This window comes from Strix uralensis, chromosome Z (assembly GCF_047716275.1).
Source record: "Strix uralensis isolate ZFMK-TIS-50842 chromosome Z, bStrUra1, whole genome shotgun sequence".
Classification (NCBI taxonomy): Eukaryota; Metazoa; Chordata; class Aves; order Strigiformes; family Strigidae; genus Strix; species Strix uralensis.
The window spans coordinates 36,067,093-36,087,110 of NC_134012.1; the positions used below are offsets into that span (position 1 = coordinate 36,067,093).

Sequence of the window (20,018 nt, forward strand, 5' to 3'; positions counted from 1 at the left end):
TGTCTTGAGACTTTCTGTGGAGATGCTTCTAAATGTCTTTCCAGACTACAAAACTTTTTTCTTATCTTATAATTGCATATTTTCCCCAATAATTTGGGACATTAATTTTATAGCAAGAGGTCTAATTTTGCTGATGAATAAAATAAGTCATTCATACCTGGTTTGGGGAATCTTTCTGATGTGGTGGCTGCATGGTCTTCATAAAGGGATTGCATTCTTTTTTCCCCTCCGTGTTCTCTGTCAGATGATCAGAGTGCTCTTTTTCATATTATATAAATGATGTGGATTTTGGAGGATGCCAAACATAAATGTTATGAGGATGGATGGTGGAAGTCCTTTCACTGGATTTTAGTCCCTTTTGGGAACTCCTGGAGACACATGAGATCAGTGTACAGGCTGGGTAAGTTGCTTTTCAGCAGTTCATTCCTAGAAGTATGTGCAGTAAACAGAGATGAAGTTGTGATGATTGGGTTTTCAAGCTGTAAAAAGAAGGAGCCTGCAAAGGATGCTGAGGTGAGCATTGCCCCGACTTAGCTGCCCAGCTAGCTGATTCAGTAGCACTGAAATAAGAATCACTGGGAAAGTGATTCTTATTTGTCATACGTAAATTGCTTCTGGATGTTTCCTGCATCATGACTTTGTGTGGCATATGGCACAGGATTCCTGGAGTTTGACTGGAAGAAAACTTTGGGGTATGGGTCATTGGCCAGTTGGTTGCTGTAGATCAGAAATGCTGTTTCCTAACTCAGATATTCTGGCAAAGGTGTACATGCTTCTTCTAGTGTGAGCTGTGTCTGCAAACTCTGTTGTGTTGCTGAGAGAAAGGGTATTTCAGCCTTTACTAAGCCACTGTGTGACTATTGTCCAGTTTGTGGTTGAAGCAGAGTGAGTTTGCATCTGCTTACAGAAAGATGTGCAGGCTTTTTCTGCCTCCTCGTAGCTGGTGATTTTGGTACTGTGCAGTTAGTGTTAGCACAGCTTTGTGCTGAGGAAGTAGAGGGGGAGCAAGAGTACACATAAGGCTGTGTTGTTAGTTTTGAAGCTCTTAAATATATGTTCCCTTGACACTTGCTCTCTTTTGTCAGTTCAGGAAAGTCATGCAGATTAGAAGTATAGTGGAGTGTAGCTGCATTTTCTCCACATTGTTTGGTACTGTCTGTAATCTCTGACAACAGCAGCATTGAGAAGGTGGCATTGGATTCCCTTCCCTAAGTACAGTGTGGATGGTTCCCCAGGGGTAAAGCTTTGTGGCAAAGATGGTGCTTATGCTACATATGCATCTACAAAAAATCAGCTGTGTCTTACTTTGAAAAGGCATGTAAGTGTAAGAGGAGTGAGAGAGCTGCTTGGTAGAAATAAATACTTTGTTGGTTGTATTTGTGTTTAAAGCATAAATAAGCCTCTGTCATTTATTTGGAATATGTGTTTTGCATGTCAAATTATGTTTCACTATGAAAAAATTATCCATCTGTTGTGATAAAATAGCATATGCTAAGTGAAAGAAGAAACCATTATTTTGTTAAGCTAGACTTTGTAATGCAGATAGAATCTAATCTAAGATGCTTAAACCTGAGAGCGTTCATTTGCTGCACTCAACATGTGGATGGATAGACTGTGAAAGAGGGTTAACATTGTCTGTGCACTGAAACAACTGTCCCATGGGAATTTTAGTTTTAGACATAGGGTTCAGAATAGACTTCAGGAAGTGAACCTTCATGAAACTCCTCGTTGAGGTGAGTTACTATTTCAGTTTGAAGGTCAGAGACCTACAATGATAATTCTGAGACAGAAGCTGTGAAAGAACCTGGTGCTGCGTATTATCATGTTAACTTGTTTTTGTTTTTCTGGATTGCAGATTTATGATCTTTGCTGTGCAGTGGACAACATTCTTCATACAGAGCTTGGATATTGAATGTTTTCTGCCGTTTTGAAATACAATATTGTGCTTTTTATCCAATAATGTTAGGATTTTAGAATATTGTAGTCCAAATTATTTGCCATTTTGGCCTTACTAATTATAATATTTCCCTAGATTACAAATAAGAGTTCAGATATAAAGCAAGACAGAGAAAAGCCAAGAAAAGGTCTCTTCTTAAACTGGAGTCCATTGATAAGCAAAACCTCAATTTTTAAATGGATCTCTTCAGGTTACATCTGGATTCTTAGAATTCCTGAAACTGAGGAAAATTCACATGCATACTTAAAAAGTTGAGCAGTTTTAGAGGATATCATAGACTGAAGTTGTATAGCAAGGTCTGTATTGGTAACAGTGATCTGCTGAATATTTTGAGGGTAAAAGCATAGGATTTTGGAGGTATAAGTTAAGATCTAAGATGGTTTTGTTAGGTTTAGTTTTCCAAGAAATATGTGTGTGTATATGCGTGTGTGCAAAGACTGTTGTAAGAGTTTTATTAGAAACTGTGCCTTTATGGTATTTTAATTTGAAATAAGTATCACTGCATGGTAATTTCTAGAGATCTCTTTTGCGAAAAGAAAAGAGTAGGAAAAAAAAACCCAAACCAAATGAAGAATGCTGTTCATGATTAGTCCTATTAAAGTCAGTAGCAGAACTTCACTGACATAGAGGAGCAAGGATTTGGTATATTCTGTGACTCATAAATTAATTTATATTTCAAAACACTCTGCATTTCATTTTTGAAAGAAGAAATTAAAAAGTAGTACAGTAGTACAGTGAAAAGTTAATCGTTGACTAAATTTGTGTGATTCTCATGGTTTAAAAGTCAGCAACATTTAACAGTTACAGACTTTTTAAAGTAACAGTAGTATGAATTAAATTATAACAGATTGAAGCTGTTGATTTTTTTTGTTACTGATGTGATTGTACAGTTTGTTACATGAAGTCTTTTTACATATAGCTGAGAAATCAATAAAATGGGACAAGTTTTCTTTTAAATGTTCTTTTCAACGCATCGTTTGTCTACTCTTTTTGCTATTTTCCTTTTTTCCTTTTCTGTGTAGAGTTTTCTTTTAGTTATAGACTGGCCTTTTGCTGATCATAGGTGGAAATGACATCTGTTTGCAACTACATATGGCCTAAATTATGCAAAATTAGCAACAGAAATTATTTAAGGAAGAGTCAGCAAAAGCACGGGCAACTTTTACTCTCTAACAACTTTCCTGTGCTTGCTTGCTGTATGAGAAGTTGCGCTTTTTCTGAAATAAATGCTTGATATTTCTGATTTGGGATTTATTTGTAGAAAGTGCAATTTTATAGTATGCTTTATGAAAAGCTTCGTATTCTGCATAGAAAGAAATAAAATGGCTATGCCCATTAATCTGTTTCTGTCAAATACTGAGCTTATTAGGAAGTCTGCTTGCTTGATTTTAATCAACTTTAGACCATCTTATTTCTTGATTGTCATGAATTTGGACACTTTCTTGGTTTGCTTAACCTTTTTTACACTGCTTTTTCTGATTTTTGTCAGTATACCTGATTTGTTTTACTTGGAGCATACCAGTAATTGAGATAAAATTTGGCACAATTATCATTTGTTCCTTTCTTCTCTATTGAAATGAGTATTTGTCTTAAGACTATGCTCAAAGAGTTCCAAACAAGTCAGGTTGTCAGAACTTTGCTAATTAGGAAAAGTATGTGTAAAATAAAACTTCTAGTCAGTCTTGAGAAAGCTGTGTTCTGGCTCAGGCTTTGTTGATTGATGACTTTACTGTTTCCTAGCTGCTTATCATTGTTGTCAGTGCACTGTTGGCAATAGGTAGGGGTTTTGTGAGTTTGCCCTAATCAGTGCAATACAAGGTCAGCTGGGTCAGCTCAAGCCACTTGCATCGACTTTTTAATCTAACCTGCCCTTTATTTATGCAGTTGATTAGCAAGGGGGGTTCAGCAAGAGTGTTGGGGTGCTAACGTCCTTCAGCCTGGATGCGTTGACCATCTGGGATTTCATATTATCTTTGTCTGGCATGGCTGTTGTAAGGTGAATGTCTGTCCCCAGCCTTAAAGCACTGTGGAGGAGGTTTGAGCTAAAGCATTTCACTTTGTGATTGCCATAGACTGCCACTGCAGGCTTATTGCTGTTGCTTATACTAAACTAACGATGTTTTGTCTTGTGGTTGTAATGCAGAGGGGTATGATCATAGGTGGTTTACAGAAACTCAACTGACAAGGAGTAATTTATTAAACCATGGTAACTTGACCAGTCTTGGTCATGTGTACACACATGAGCCCACTATTGGACATCAGAGATACGAGTTAAAGATAGCTGGTGCCAATGAAAATGTGTTCTGGTCTGAACAGGTTTTGTAACAGGGCCAAGGTGAGCAGTGTGCAGCAGTGTTGTATTGTGCCAAAGAATTGCAGTGAATGAATTAGTAGCTGGGAAGGGTCCTGGAATTCATAAAATGACATACCTGCCTTGAGTAACACAGTGATCTAGAATTACCATCTATTTTGTCTGTAAGGATTCGGTTTCACCACAGCATTTTTGCTGTCTGAGTTTATGGACATAGCGGATACAAGCTGTAGATTTACATTAAAGAGGTACTTTTCTGAGTCAGTTTTTAACTAATATCTTTATTGACGGAATATGCAGATAAGTGGGGGTTTTTTCCCATGTTTGATAGGCCAATGATACTTTACAACTTGAAATTTCACCAGAAATAAGTCTAGGAGCTAAAATATTTTGCCAAAGAATTTTGACAGCATGTAAGATACAAAATACCATAGTAGAAAGGTTTGCTGCAGAAGAAACATCTGGATAAAACAACCATCATTAAGTCTGTAAATTTGGATTTGGAAAATATGTTGGTGGTGGTGTGAAAATGTTTAGTTAACACTTTGGGGTCTGGTTTTGATTATGGATTCATGAGTTGTTTACAAAAGCAGAAATATTTACAGCTCTCACATGCTCCTGTAATACCAGTAATGTGTTTCTCTAGGCAGTTTTATCTAAATGGTTTGTTATGCTTCTAATTTTGTTGTTGCTAATGTAATACAACTGTACTATCATTTTCTATGTATTTCAACAGCGCTCTTTAAGTGTCTTATTACAATGCAAAAATCTGAAATTGAGCTTTTACAGGAAAAATTGAAAAAAGCAAGTCTTAACCTAGCAGAGCATAATTTGTACACTATAGATACTTTGGAAAGCAATAATATAAGGACTGGAAGAAAGCATGAGGTAGGATAGTTTTATTGTCTTGTGTGTTGGTGTCTAAGTCAGGCTGGTAAAGCCAAACATTTTTGCTCAAGGGTCCAGATAATAATTTTAATATCTGTTGATACTGCTTATAATTCTGGAAGCTTGTTTGAATGGTTCTTGTGTTATCTGCCAAAGACTTGTTAAAATAGCTGTTGGGAGTAGAAGGTTTTACCTTATTAAATACTGAGTAAGGGATTCTTAATTAAATGAAATATTTGAAGGATAAATTCTTTGTAGGTTCGTTAAAATGAATATTTATTAGGTATTTTGTAGTGTTTATCATAATGACCATATTTCCCTGAAAGGAAAACGGGAGAAATATAGATGGTTATTATTATGATTTTAGAAATTGAAAAGATTTTTTTAAAATTCTTGATTTTTTAAAAGTATGATGTAGTATTTTTTTCTATGAAGAATGACAACAATGTTCTTTTGAAGTTTGTACTTTTGACTTTTTGTTACTCTTTGTAGTGCTGGACTGCCTCTTTCATGATGACTTGCTGTTAAATTTAGGCACCAGGTCACAGTAACAGCTATAAACTATAGCTAACAACATAGATCCCTAAATAATTCTATGGCTTAAATTGATTTATTAAAATAGCTGAAGTCATGATGTTTTTCAGTGTGTTCAGCCTCTTCTTCATCTAATTTTTTTTTTTATTGTGGTTGTATAGAATATGGGATACTTGGAAGAGATTTCTGTAGCGAGAAAGTAAATAGGAACATGGTTTGTGTGGTATAGTCTACAAGGGTGGAACATCATGTTCTGCTTCCTTAGAAACCTCCTGTTTTTTCCGCATTTCGTATCTCATAACATTTCCTTTGAAAATTGTATGGCCTGTTCTTTCTCAATATCCTGCACTGTATGGTATTTCTGGGAGAATACATATTTTAGAACATTTGTTTCAGTGGTGCCTTTGTGGAAATGTGTTTTAAGAAAGGACAAAATGCTGCACAGGCAGCGTAGAGTGAAGAATAGAAGATGAGAAACAGTCCTGAAAACACCATGGTCAGAGAAGGAGGAGAGGGAGAAGGTGCTCCAAGTGCCTGAGCAGGTATTTCCCTGCGGCCCATGTAGAGGACCACCATGGAGCAGGTGTCAACACTACAGCTTGTGGAGGAGTCCACAACAGAGCAGATGGATATTCCCTCATGGAAACAGTAGGATGTGGAGAGGAATCCGTGTTGGAACAGATTCTTCAGACAGAAACTGTGGCCCAGGGAGGACCCAGGTTTATCCTGAAGGACTCCAGCCTGTGGAGAGGCCCCAGCCTGGAGCAGGGGAAAAGTGTGAGGAGGAAAGGGTGGCTGAGAGGAGCTGCTATGGACTGACAGTAACCCCCCTATCCCCCTGCTCTGATCAGCAGGAGGTGGAGGAGTCAGGAGTGAAGTTGAGCCTGAGAAGTAGAGTAGGGGAGAAGGTGTTGGTTTAATATTTTCTTTACTTTTTACTACCCAAACCTATTTTAAGTAGCAATAACTTAATTTTCCCCAAGTCAAGTCTGCCCGTGATGGTGTGGGGTAAATAATGTCCATTTTTTTGTCTCAGCCCATGAGCTTTTTCATCCTATTTTCCCCCCCTGTCCTGGTGAGGAAGCAGAACGAGTGAGCAGTTGGGTAGGTATTTGACCCTTTGCCAAGATTAACCCACTGTAATGTCATTTCTTGTTTCCTTAGAATAATGTAAGTGAGAGTACTGTATTGGTCATGAACCTATCACTGTGTCAGGAATAAAGCAATTACACTCCTTTGAGTAAAACTAAATACAAACTTTTAAATCCTATTTTAGAGAATCTTTACCTGTTTTGATATGTAGATCCTAGTCATGCTGTTTGGATACTCAGGGTTGATATGTACACTTTTTCACATGTACACAGTCTCTAGTAAAACTTTTGGGAACTAAATTGACAGGCTACAAATCCTTTATATTTAGGCGAGACAGTAAGGGAAATTGTAGAAACATTATGGCTTTAGGATCACAAAATATACATATAAAATAGAAAAGGTAGTACGGCTGTCTTTACTGTTTTTTCCCTTACAATGAAATATTTATGACAAAAGTATTCATGACAGAAGTTATTAGCGCATGATTTGACAGAATGAATATGTTGGATATACAGTTCTTGTTTTACAATGGTGATCAATTTGGCTTCACAAAGACTGTCATGTTAACCCTTCAGTCCTCCCTTATGTGCATTCCCAGGATATAAAGAACAAATAAGCACAAAATCACTTCTGATCAGAGTGACTCTGCTTTGATTACTTTCTGCTCTAAAAAACCAAAGAGTTTGAAAGAAGAAATAATTGGAAAGGTGTTAAAAAGAAGGCTTGGCATAAAAAAAACTTGCCATTAGTGTGATAAATTGGGATGTGTGGCCACATGACTGTATGCTTCCACCTATGTTTGGCTCTGCAGAATGCAGTGATTATGTGTGTATATATATATATACACACACCTATAGGCTAGCGTTGTTTTTTGTGAACTGCAGAACTTCAAATCCCTTGCCTACAGTCATACAGAGTAATAGAAACAACTTATTCTGCAAGACAAATGATGTGATGGTTAAAAGCTTTGTTAAATGTGGATGTGTGGTTTCGTTTTTGTTGATGTTGTTAAACGTGTACTTAGAGGCAACTTCAACTCTTATAATCTAGTCTCTGTGGAAGGTGGTACAGCTGAGTGCCATTTTGTATGAAGGCTTAAGAGTCAGTTACTTGATCTTCCTAGAGCTGTCTTTGGAGCTTAAACTTTTGTAACCTTAGGAGCTATGTAGCATTTCTGTTACCAAATTAAACTTCCATCCATATGTCTGCTGGCTGATTCAGTAATGCAGCCCTTGTTTTTTTCATAGCTAAACTTTCCCATTGTATGATGCATGGAAGTTATAATTGCCTTTTATTGATATGCATTCTTCTAAGTTTATAATGTCAAGATATTTAAAGGTATGAGTTAACTTGCAGTACTGATAAAGTTCCTGTGGAAACATGGTGAATGAAGAATTTTCCATTTTTCCTCTCTGAAAAAAAAGGTCTATATCTTGTCAGCCTCTGGTTCAGCTTCAACAATGTTTCCATTTCTTCAGTGGAGAAGAAACATTAGAATTTCTGCCCACTGTCTTCATTGTTGTATCCTGGCAGACATTGATCTGATCTGTGTGTGCAGAAGAGATTTCAGTAATATTTCCAGCTTCCCTTGTTTGAGAGCCCTTTTTTTGACTCATTTTGGGACTCCATCCAACACAAAACCTGTTGAATTCGAGAACGTTACTGTTTCCTGCTTCATCCCATAGTGTCCTTCGTGGTGCAGACAGGTAACATAAGGTTGTTTAGAAAGAGGCGTCATTTCTTTTTCTGCTTCCTGTGCCTCCGTTAACAGTTAGTGTGTGTCCCATCAACTTACTAGCTATTTCTTTACATTAAATCTTCTGTCACAAAGTTTCATATCTATTCACATTATAAAGCCTGTTTATTTCTGATTTTTTGCTATTTGGCTTAGTCTTTTGTAAACATGTTTTAGGATCATTTGATGAAAAATCTTCTGTTTTTACCCTTTACTGGCTTGGATTAACATTCTTTGCTCATAAAACTGGCCTTTCTCTTACTCCTAAACATTTAGGAGGTATTTTAAACATTACAGTTTGTGTATATAATTAATACAGGTATGTCTAAATTTACTGTAGAATTTGAGGACTGAATTAAAAAATAAATGCTTAAACCTGGTGGCACCAGCAGCAAAGTTTGCAGTTGAGAAGGGTATTACAGATGCCATTTTACCAAATTGAGTTTTGCAGCAGCCCCAGGCAATCAAGTTACAGCGTGTTTTACTGCATAGTCTCTTCTGTCTTGGTAGGAAAATTAAACTGTTTGCCTTCTTAGCAAAGATTGCCTTGGAATTACCTATGTGCAGCTGTAAAGCCTAGACCCAGCTCTTTCTCTCCACAGACCTCTAAGTCTGATCACTAAACAGGTAGAAAAGTATTCAAACAATAGAATGTTTCTTAACTGTTTCTTAACTGAAAAACTATTGTATACGCACTGTATCCAATCACCTTTGATTAAAGCACAAGACTATGAATGTTAAATTTTTCTGTATTTTTTGTCTTTTCTCCATAGAGTCTCTCAACCTAGTTATTCTTAGCTGTCTGGTCCTGGTTGGTCCACTTTTTTTTCCTTTGTTGTCCTTCTCTTTGGCAACAAATGCAGTGCTTTGACCTTTTATTCCTGATTTCAGAGAATCATGTATTTTCCAAGTCTTCTGTGTACAAATATAAAGTTTAACTAGGAAACATTTCTTGAAAAATAATGTGTTCTGGACTCTTAGGAAAAATTAGTATGGATATGCAATAATTAGGAAATGTGGAAGATAGGAATTTTATATAAGATCTTGATTTTATTCAAGAAGTCTGGGACTTAGAAGATGACTATTTTGATGTGTTGCTCTTCAGATGTCCTCCTTCAGACATCTGAAAGGGATCAGTTTGGTTTTGTGCAGTGTTAAAATCTTTACTGATTAATATCAGCATCTATTAACTGAAGTAAACTTTTGGATATCTCTACCAGAATTAGTAGAAAAAAGTAAAACAGTAATCTTACTATTTCAAAGAGATCTTAGTCAGTGCGATGTTATACTGACAACATAAAACCATACATTTGGAAATATTGTTTTAAATGTTCATTAAAACTTTCTTCTAATTTCTTTGTTATATAAAAGAACTGACAGGAATATACAAAATATGTCCATTTGACATTCAGATTTTAAATGTACTAAAATACTTTCCAGATGCTAGGTTTTTGTTGGAGCTTTTGTTTGTTTCTTTCTTTCTTTTTTCTTTTTCTGGCTCATTCAGGCACATTTCAGGAGCAAAAAGAACGCAAAACGAAGTGACAAAAACACCCTAGCAATATTTAAATTCTTAAATATGCAATACTGATATTTTTTTATATTTCATGGTATTTTCCTTTTTTCTCCTTTTTGGAAACCCATATGATTTAAAGTGAAAGTGTGGTATACAGTGTCTTGTAAACATTAAATACCAGAAAGTAATGGTCAAAGAAAAAAATGCCGGTTGCTGATGAAGATTCTCTTTAATTTAATGGAATAGTACAAGTGTTGAAATATATAGTATTCAAGAAGACTTTATCCTGAATTCCTTTTGTTGTAAATAATTTATTTTACCGTGAAAATGGAAGCATGCAACAACAATAACCACAATTAATCTTAAGGGCTTTTTTGACTTTATATATTTACGTAGTAGCATTTTACCTTACTGGTATTAAGTGTGTGTTAGTATTTCTGTGCCCTCAACCAAAGTTATTCAGAAAATCAGAAAGTCTAATTTGGTGAGGTCTGTCTTTCTTTGCCATAAGGACATATGACATAGAATGAGCAAGAAAGCTGCCCAGTTTAAATGTTACTTTCACATATTTTTCTCCAGATTGCTATATGAAGCTGTACATAATATAAACACATATTCTTGTCTCTAGTTAGTCACATTATAGTTAATGACCATATGGTCATTATGGTATAAGATCTACTGTCTGTTGTATTTATATTCCTCAAGCATATTGTTCCTTCAACTTCACAGTGTGTTAAACTATTTCAAAGGGAAAAAAATCCTTTCCCTCTTGTTTCTGGTTGTCCTATCAAGTGTAACCTTGGACCCTTATAGAGCAATTAGACCAGCCTCTATCCCCTCCTTTGTAATGAGGTTTCTTGCATTTCTGAGTCTATAACCCTTTAGTCTTCCCTAATGGGACATCATTATTCTGAAAGAAACAATGTAAATGTAAATGAATATTCTCATTAACGAGTCACAGAGAAACCTTTAGTGGTAGCGCTGTGGTAATTCTGCTTGTTATTTCTCTGGTATTCCATGCAGATTTTTTTTTTTATAATTCATTATTAGTATTCAAAATTACTTCTTCTTTAATTCTGCATGTCTTTCATAATCCAGTGTTCCAACTAGTTCAACCATGTCCTTGTTTTATTCTCCAGGAACCACCTGTGAAACGTTCAAGGTCTTTGTCCCCGAAGAGCTCTTTTAGAGAGTCAGAGGAACTAAGGAAGCTTAAAATAGCTGAAAAGAAGATTGAAAACTTAGAGAAGACACTACAGCTAAAGGTGAACATTAGAAAAATAGAAATAAAAAAACCCTCTAGCTATAAGCTTGCATAGATAAAGATATACCAAAATAAACAGACATTTTAAAAATGCAAAATGCACCTCTCGTTATAGACTCTTAAGTGTGTTAGCATAAGAGAGCACTCTCCATTAGTTTGCCTTTTTCCTTTACTGCTAGGAATCTTGTGTTGGTACTCCTGCAGTCTTGTGGAGGCCTAATTTGAGCTGTCATCAATAATACATGCTTGTTAAATAAATTTTCAAAATTTGTGTCTGAGAATATATATTCTGAGAAATTAATATAGTCATATAAAAATAAAGTGAAGCAGAAAGTACACAAAAAAATTTTTTTTTGTACAGTGAAGCCAGTGTTTTAAAATGCTGAAGTCAATTACTTGGAACAGATTTATGCCTTGTGCTCTTAAAAGTTATGGCTCAGAACTTGTTGTTCTAACAAATGCTGTAATAAAAACCCAACAAACAACCCCCACGCACTTCTTGGTAGAAAAGCTTAACTGAGCATGTATTACAATTTCCCATTTTGTTCCCGTTTGATAGATTTTTGTTGGTTTGGGGGTTTTTACTTCAAAAATAGTACCTTTTGAATGACTTATCGGTTTCAAATTGCACCTCAGAATGCAAAACCCAAACTGTGAATCACATTTTCTTAAATGTTGAAAATTCATGCTGTCCTCCTTTTCTTTCATTCTTCTCCTTTTTTGTTTTTATTTTCCTTTTTTTTTTTGTTGCTTATGTTTGTTCAGAACTATGGAATTTGAAAGGTATTTTCAGTATATGTAGCGTAAAGCAGAACTGGTTTTGTCAGGTAAGTGAAAAAATTTGGGGAGCCATACAAACCATAGTCCTGAGCATCTGCCTCATGCAAAAAGACATTGACTCATATATGATAAGTCAATTTTAGGAAGAATATGAGTGGGAATTGTATTCTAGCACAAATGCAAAAGTTCATCGGCCTGTACACTTGAGAGAGCTTAATGTAGTGTCTTAACACATGTAGAGTATATGAACAGAAAAGATTATTTAGACTTCAAATTCTGTCTTACAGACCATCTTGCTTCTTGTTCCTGGGAGTCAGGTTAATTTTGTTTTGTTTCTTCTCTGTTGAGATATCTAAGGCATGTCCTACCAGCTCTACCCAAGAACTGGCCTTTGCTAGGCCTCCTGTTTGTTACTCTCTGTTGGCCTGCCAGACACTGATGCTACAGATTATTCTGACACTGTGGACTACGGCTGCTCTGCCCTTGGCAGCAGAGCTCACACGTCAGTGTGTATGATTGTTGTCTTAAATGATAGAGTTCCACATATCTTTCTGTTTTCTTCTGGAAAGAGGAGTGAAGAGAAGCACTCTGATTTTCAAAGCAGCTATAGAAGAAAAAAGACTGTTATTCTCTCTGCGTGACCTCATAACATAATTTTTACCATTCGCCGTACTGCCTTTGTCATTTCTTCCCTTTCATTTTAAAGCATAATTGAGGAATCTGTACAACTTCATTATGTTGCAAGTGTGAGATCTCTATTTATCACAGCTGTTAATCCATGAGGTCTTTAAGGGCTAAGCCTTATTTCCTCTTGAAATTGAATATATGAACTCCTTGCATTTTCTCTAGGAAACCTACTTGGCTTCTTTCGCAGAACGCTTTAATTGATTGAAAAGAAGCTGTAGAGGCCCAGGTCAACATACTAAAAACTGTTGTGGCACTATATTTAGAATTCAGTGAGGCTATTGCCAGCATGACAGTGAACTCAGCTGAATTAACAGTAACATCAGAATAATTCTATTGGTACTGTATGATTTCTTGATATTAGCCTCCTCAGGCATTGCTTCTAACAAAGAACAATGCATGTGATCAACATTTTGGAAACTGGCATTTGCAGTATTGCCTCCTCAAGCAAAGTCTTGACTATATGATTATTTGAAATGTACTTGCTCTGAAAAATGCTTGCTCTATCAATAAACATACTGATGATGCATATCCTGAAGATGAAATTGTGACTTAATCCATCAGTCCTTCTGAAAAATTGTAACAATAAAAAAAAAGATGTCCTTCATTTATGGGTTTTTCAGGAACAGGAATATTTGATGCTCCAGTCAGTATTACAAAGGAACAGAAAAGGGCAAGGTCCCATTTGTAGGATTTTCCAGTTCTCCTCAGCTGACTCATTTCTGGCCAAGGAAAGTTGGCTCTTGCTGTCTTTATTGCTAATATCAATAAGGTAATAATGTAAATTCAGTGTGTCCATAGTTTTGGTACAGAATTGGCTTAATTTCTGCACTCCATGACATGCTAAAAAGTAACGGTGCATGCTTAATTTGCACCCTTGTTTAGGAAAGAGGATGTCAAAGTAACTAAGAGTATTTCAAGGATTTTGAGTAACAAATTATCGAGCTGGTACTTGGAATGGTCCAAACCATAAGTACATCAATCTACTATTGGGCTTAAAGAAGTGGGTAGGAGCTTGATTGCTTATAATTAGATATCTGACACGAACTAAGTGTGTGTTATCTTCTCCCATATTATGTTTCTAGAACTGTGATCCTTGGCGTAGCCTAGAGGAGATATTCCTGGCTTTAACTGGAAAGTTTTCAAAAGCCATAGCAGATCTTCCCTTTGAGTTTTCTCAACCTATTTGTATAAAGTACTAAAATTTTGGAGAGAATCAGAACTAGAATATGTAGAACAGTCTTTAGGGCCACCTTAATACTTGTTTATGTGAGTGAGGGCACACTTAGATTAAGTTTAGATTTCATATATAGTCCTGTTCCACGTATGCCAAAAAAATATTAATGTTGTGGCTTTTCCACATAGCTACTTGTGGAAAAACTTATTTTTGTAATGGTCACGTTCCTCACTTCTTGTCAGCTTAAGAAGAGTAGTCGAAGAATTGAATCTGTATGTTTTTTTAAATCTGTTTTAGTTCAAGTTTTACTGTAACAGAAGTTGTTACAGTCAATTTCAGCAAAATCTTGAAGTAGTGATTTGAATCTTTTGGCTTGTCTGAGTTGCCTGCAAATAACAAAATGACCCTTTTCCAAAGGCAGTTGGCCTCTTCTTTTTGCAGATTGGACTTTGTCTTTTTGTCTTTCATTATCACATGGGAGGTATTATAGAATGACAGTGGAGAGCTGGAGAATAACCTGAAGATCCAGCACGGCTAGAGATGGTTGTTCTGTCCCATTTCTGTCAATATATAGAAAACTGTGTACAAGACAGTTTAATTATTAAGAAATATAATGTAATTCAACCCGAGAGAGTTGGAACTAACTGAGATTATGGAAACTAGGGTGTAAATTTAGAGTTCTGAAGTGCTTTAATAATTCAGTAAAAGTATGATTAGGACAGTTAACTGTCTAATTTCTATTTCTGCGAGAACGGAGCAACTGATAAGGGAAGAGAATAGCTGGAATGAAATGGGTAATGGAACAGGTAAACAATAATAAAAAATGTGGATTCATAAATAGGAAAGGCCAAATTCTACACTTGGTTGCATCTCTGAAAGGACATTGACACTAATAAACTTCTGAGGATTTATGCTGAAGACAGTATTTTCCAGTACCTTACCAGACTTGATCAGTTTTCACTAGCAATATCAAACAATCTCAGAACAATGATTTCATCAACTTTGCTTGGAAACACAGCATGTATAATTGGATTCTTATAAAAACTTCCTGTTGTTCTTTCAAGCAAAGCCTGGTAGTAGCCTTTATGTCCTTTGTCATAAATTTATCTTGCTGTTTGTGTGATTATTTCTAATATCATTGCATTTATTTATATGAGCCACTTAAAACCAGTCAAAAGTACTTTTTAAGCAATTCTAAATTTGTAAATGTATCTGGTTTAGAGGTTGTTTCAGAAAGAGGGAAAAAAAAACCAAACCCGAAACCAAAACGCCACCACTTTGGAAACGTATTTAATCTTAAAGTCACTTTGGTAAGGTCACTTTGGCTTCTTTCCTAAATCTGCTGTTTGTGTTGCCTCAGTCACTTCCAGAAAACTTCTGGAATTTTATATGTAGTAGCATCTGAGATTTTAGCTGGTTATCTTTCAGCTTTGTTTATGTCCTGAAAGCTAGGCTACATTTTAGAAGTCAAGCTTAGTCTAGGTACTTTGTAGTTAGCACTACTGTAGAAACCCTTGCCATGCTTTTATAGCGGGATTTAATTTTTATTGCTTGCAGCTCTGACTACTCATCTGTCTCATTTATTAAGTAATGCTGAAAAACCCTGCTTGCATATAAGCAGTAAATACATGCAAATAAAGTACTGTGATTTACTTAGAGATTAAGGAACATGTTCTGTAGTTGCTCTACAAGCAGAGCTCCCATTGAACTTGAAGCACTGAAAGCAAATTTTACTGCAGGATGATGTCTGGTGAATTGTCTACTGCTGTATGGCAGAATTTGACCTGCTTTATACTGTGGAATGTCCTCTTCCTAATGTTCAGTTTTTTCAGAGTGCATTATTGTCACTTAGGAAAATCTTTTTTTAAACTTGCATGACATTATCCTGTAATATAAGTTAAAGTATATCTTACTTTTCATTCTGTAAAAGAGAGTACATTTTTTCATATGGTTTTGATTATATGAAAGCTATTGCAAAATTTATTTTTCTTTCTTGTTTGTTACATAACTAAGGACAGAGTCTGGGTGTTGCAGGTTTTTATGTATTTACAGAAATAAATTAATATATGGAGAAATCCTGAAGCTGTTTAAATTTAGTTTTTTTGATGTGGACTTGGATGCTTCACTTGGAAATACATGGATTAGTTCTCCACAGGGAAAAAATAAAAATGAAAAAAGTAGTTTGAAGGAAAAGACAGTGCCAACAATCCTTTTTCAGTCTGTGTATTTTTAGGTGTATTAGACCAGTGCATTTACAGGATGAAAACTGACATTTTGTTAGTAAATTTTTTAAATGTCTCAGCAGCATGAAAAAATATTTAAGTAAATTTTGCCAAGTTAGCAAAATTTGACAAAGTAGTGATAAGAAACATTTGACCTCAGGGGTTGTAATTCCTGAACTTCTTTAGATTTCTGAAGCTCTGAATAGTTACTTAAACAGAACTTTTGTTTCATGTGATCTGTGTGAAAGTCTCTTATATTTTGCCCAACTCTAATTTTGTTTTTCTGGTGCTATACAGACTCAAGAAACTGATGAGCTAAGAGCAGCCCATGAAAAACGCAAAGAGAGGCTGCAGATGTTACAGACCAACTACAGAGCACTAAAAGAGCAATTAAAGCAGTGGGAAGAGGGCGATAGCAGGTAAGTTACATAGCTCATTAAAAACATTTCCCTTACACAAAAAATCTGAACAGAATTATTATATAGCTATTTGATTTGAAGGAAGAAGCTACTATGCGGTGATCAAGACTATCCTTTGTTAAAGCAGAATACATGGCATACCTCTATATGAGAAAAACTACAGTTGAAATCAAGAGTAAAATGTATTGAGCTGACACCCTGACTTATTTTATTTAGGATCTCATTGTGAGCCGAATACTGGACAAAGGTCTGCTAGGGATGCTTATTTATGCTTGTCTAATTCCCCAGCTGATTAATTTGTTGACTGTGTATGTTTTTAATTTTCTATGGTAGAACAATTGCTCCTTATGTTTCAAATAGTGTTAAAAACAATTTTATTCTTTAAAAATATAGAAGTAGCAGCCTCTCTAACATTTAATGATTCAAACATTAACTGAAGCTAATGCTGAAATCCCCTTCTTAATAGGGAAAAAAATAGTATGTGCATGAAAAACAGGGTGTTTTCATCTGTTATATGATTATCAAAATCAATTATTTCTGATCATTCTACAAAAATATTGCAGTAATATATTGTTATTAACAGAAAGAAAGACTCTACTGCATCAAAATTTAAATAATGAATATTCTATATATAAATCTTCCTTAAATTCTATAGAGAACAGTGAAAATTTTATGCGGAAATTATTTTTTTTCAAGTCCTTGGCAGGGAGTTAGATTTTTTGGTAAACAAGACACATTTAGAGGTATGAAGACATTTCTTATCACTTCAGTTGTCAGACACTGCTGAGGTATGGTTTTTCAGGCCCTGTTTCAAGAAAGTAATTTGAGCAGGTCCTTACATCCTGGTGGCTCTAGTGCACCTACAGTTTAGTAAACATATTCTTTTTGTAATTAGAAAAATTCTGACTAATCTTGACACAAACTTTGCAACGCTCTGACCAAAAAGAGCGTCACAGAAATTGCTGCAAAACTGGTAGCTGTTCAGAGAGTCCAGGGTGACATAAAGCATTGTACTGTGAATGATAAACTGTCCCTCATATATAAGTCATGCTTTGGCCTATCTGAGTAGCATTTGCATTGCTTTGTAATACTATGGCATTTACTAAGAATGGTTTGTCTTTTAAAAAGAAAAAAAAAGTGTGGATTAAAATAATGGTAAGGTACAAATCTGTTACGGGCATTGGTAACACAGGAAGATTTTTTGAAATGTCAAAGCGTAAATAATTATTTGATTTGTTTAAATTAGAATGAAAAGGTTTTGTTTATTTAGGAAAATTATAGATGACTTTGTCTTCTAGCTCACTGTTTTAAATTCAGTGCAAGCTGAAAATGACTGAAACCTACTGGATGATAGTTACTTTATGAAATGAAATAATTTAATTCTGTGTCTAAAGCTAAGTAGACATTCATGGTCCACTGAGAGGCCAAGGCTGAAAAGATACAAAAATTCAACCTAGATAAAGATGTAAAATCAAACTTGATATACAGTGAAGCACTGAGTGTTCTGGTTCTGATAATTATAAAAAAAAAAAAATGAAAAGGGAGAGACAAAAACAACTTTTGTTTCTGATTTAAATAAATGAGACCAGCTTGTGTCCTGACAAGAATATATTTGGAAAAAGTAGATATTGCGGAAAGTGTAATACTAAATATTTATTTGTTCATCTAATTTTTTTATCTGTAATTAAGATGAACTAAAAATTACAGGGTTTTGATAATTTTTGTCATCAGAGCAGAATTGTATGAAGCCATCATACTAAAAGGGGTTTGTTTTTCCTTTTTAATATGCTTAAACAAGGGAAAGTAGCCAAGATAAAATCAGTCTGTACATGGTTATACCTTACACTGTTATTTTGGTATCTCAAAAAACTTTATATCGCTGGTGTAATGTAAATTGGGCATTAAGCAGTCAGTATCAGGTACTTATGTGGCACTTCTGATTCTCTGTAAGTGATGGAGGACCCCATTCTTTCTGATTCTTCATAGATTAGAATCTGTTACCGAGATGGCAGCTGATGGGACCTAATCCACCTGTCAGTGTACATACAACTTCCACTGACATACGTGACTGCAAAGATGATGGGGGGGCCTTATGAGGTTACCACATTCTCTGAGAGTTTATTTCTATGCCCAGTAGGAATTTAGATTGCAGACAGTTTTAAGTTCATCTTATGAAGGATTTTTTAAATATGGTTTTTATATTTTGCATTATTAAAACATATAAATGACAGAAAAACTGTGAAATATTTTCATTTTCTTTTTCTGTGTTTCTAAATTCAGTATACTTTTTCCTGATGCATCATCTTATCCATAGATAGCTTATTCTCTCGTTAGACTAGATCAACAGTGTGATTTAGAGTGGGCAGTAGTGCAACTTCCAGACTGGTTTTTAGGGGCATTAGGGGAGCTGGTGTTTCTCCCATTTTTTTGCAAGAGATTGTGTGATTATTTCACCTTCTGCCTTCTCATACCAGTATTGTAAGGAATGTTGACAGAATGAATGTGGGTGACACTGCTCTTCCACATGTCAGTTGGGAGCCACAGTGCCATACTAGCACGGTATCTGTCTGAAACTACATAATTGAACACTTCTGTATTACTACACTTAAGGTTTCATGGCTCACAAAACATATACATAATACAAGATTTATATCCAGTAGATGCCACAATTTAAAATTTTTATTTTCTGAAAGCAAGGTTGCTTTTAATCTTGTGGTACTAAAACATGTAGGTATTTGAAAACAAACAACCTCTTTTTACTCATAAACAGGATTGAAAGTAGTAAAAGGAGATACGAGCGTGCAGACCCCCATCAGCTTTGTCAAGAGGATTCTGATGCTGTGTGGAATGAACTGGCTTTTTTCAAAAGGGAACACAAAAAGCTGTTGATTGAAAAGTGAGTTTGTTTCTTAAATAGTGTTTACATGAAGAAACATTCTGCCGTTTTTTCTGAAGGTGGTGCTTTGCAGGCTACATAAGACGAATTCCTTGCAAAATTCCAAGATAAAACCATCTTCTACCAAAAGCAGAAAAGGAAAACATCAGCTCTTCCCCACCCCACCCCCCCCCCCCCCCCCCCCCAAATCAGTGACAAGTTATAAGTTTGCTAGCACTAACAGAAACTGTATTCCATGATCTAGGGATTGTGTTAATTAATGTGGCTCTCATCTGTTGGAGGTGTCGCTCTTCATTAGCCTGTATTTTACACACTGCCGTGCTTCATTTTTGGAATGAGGTGGTGAGGGGATAACCTAGCCAGCCATCCTTGTTTGATCTCTGTGATACATACGCAATGCAGAATGCCTCAGCTCTCTTGGTTCCCTGCCCTGTCCTGCTAATCCCAGCTGAGCTCATTATGGTGTAGCCTTGCTGCTACTCCTGGAGCCAGAGCTGTCCAAGCTAATTACTGGTAGCAGCAGAGCTGCCTGTTAAGGGTCTG

At 35.7% G+C, this 20,018-nt stretch overlaps 1 protein-coding gene across 1 annotated transcript in view; it reads left to right on the forward strand.

Annotated features, from left to right (window-relative positions):
- CNTLN (centlein) overlaps positions 1–20,018 on the forward strand; it is a 206,565-nt gene that overhangs the window by 90,991 nt on the left and 95,556 nt on the right. The window contains exons 9-11 of the mRNA XM_074856182.1: positions 11,173–11,298; positions 16,458–16,579; positions 19,350–19,475. Of these exons, the coding sequence (XP_074712283.1) occupies positions 11,173–11,298; positions 16,458–16,579; positions 19,350–19,475 (374 nt within the window). The remainder of the gene's footprint in view (positions 1–11,172; positions 11,299–16,457; positions 16,580–19,349; positions 19,476–20,018) is intronic.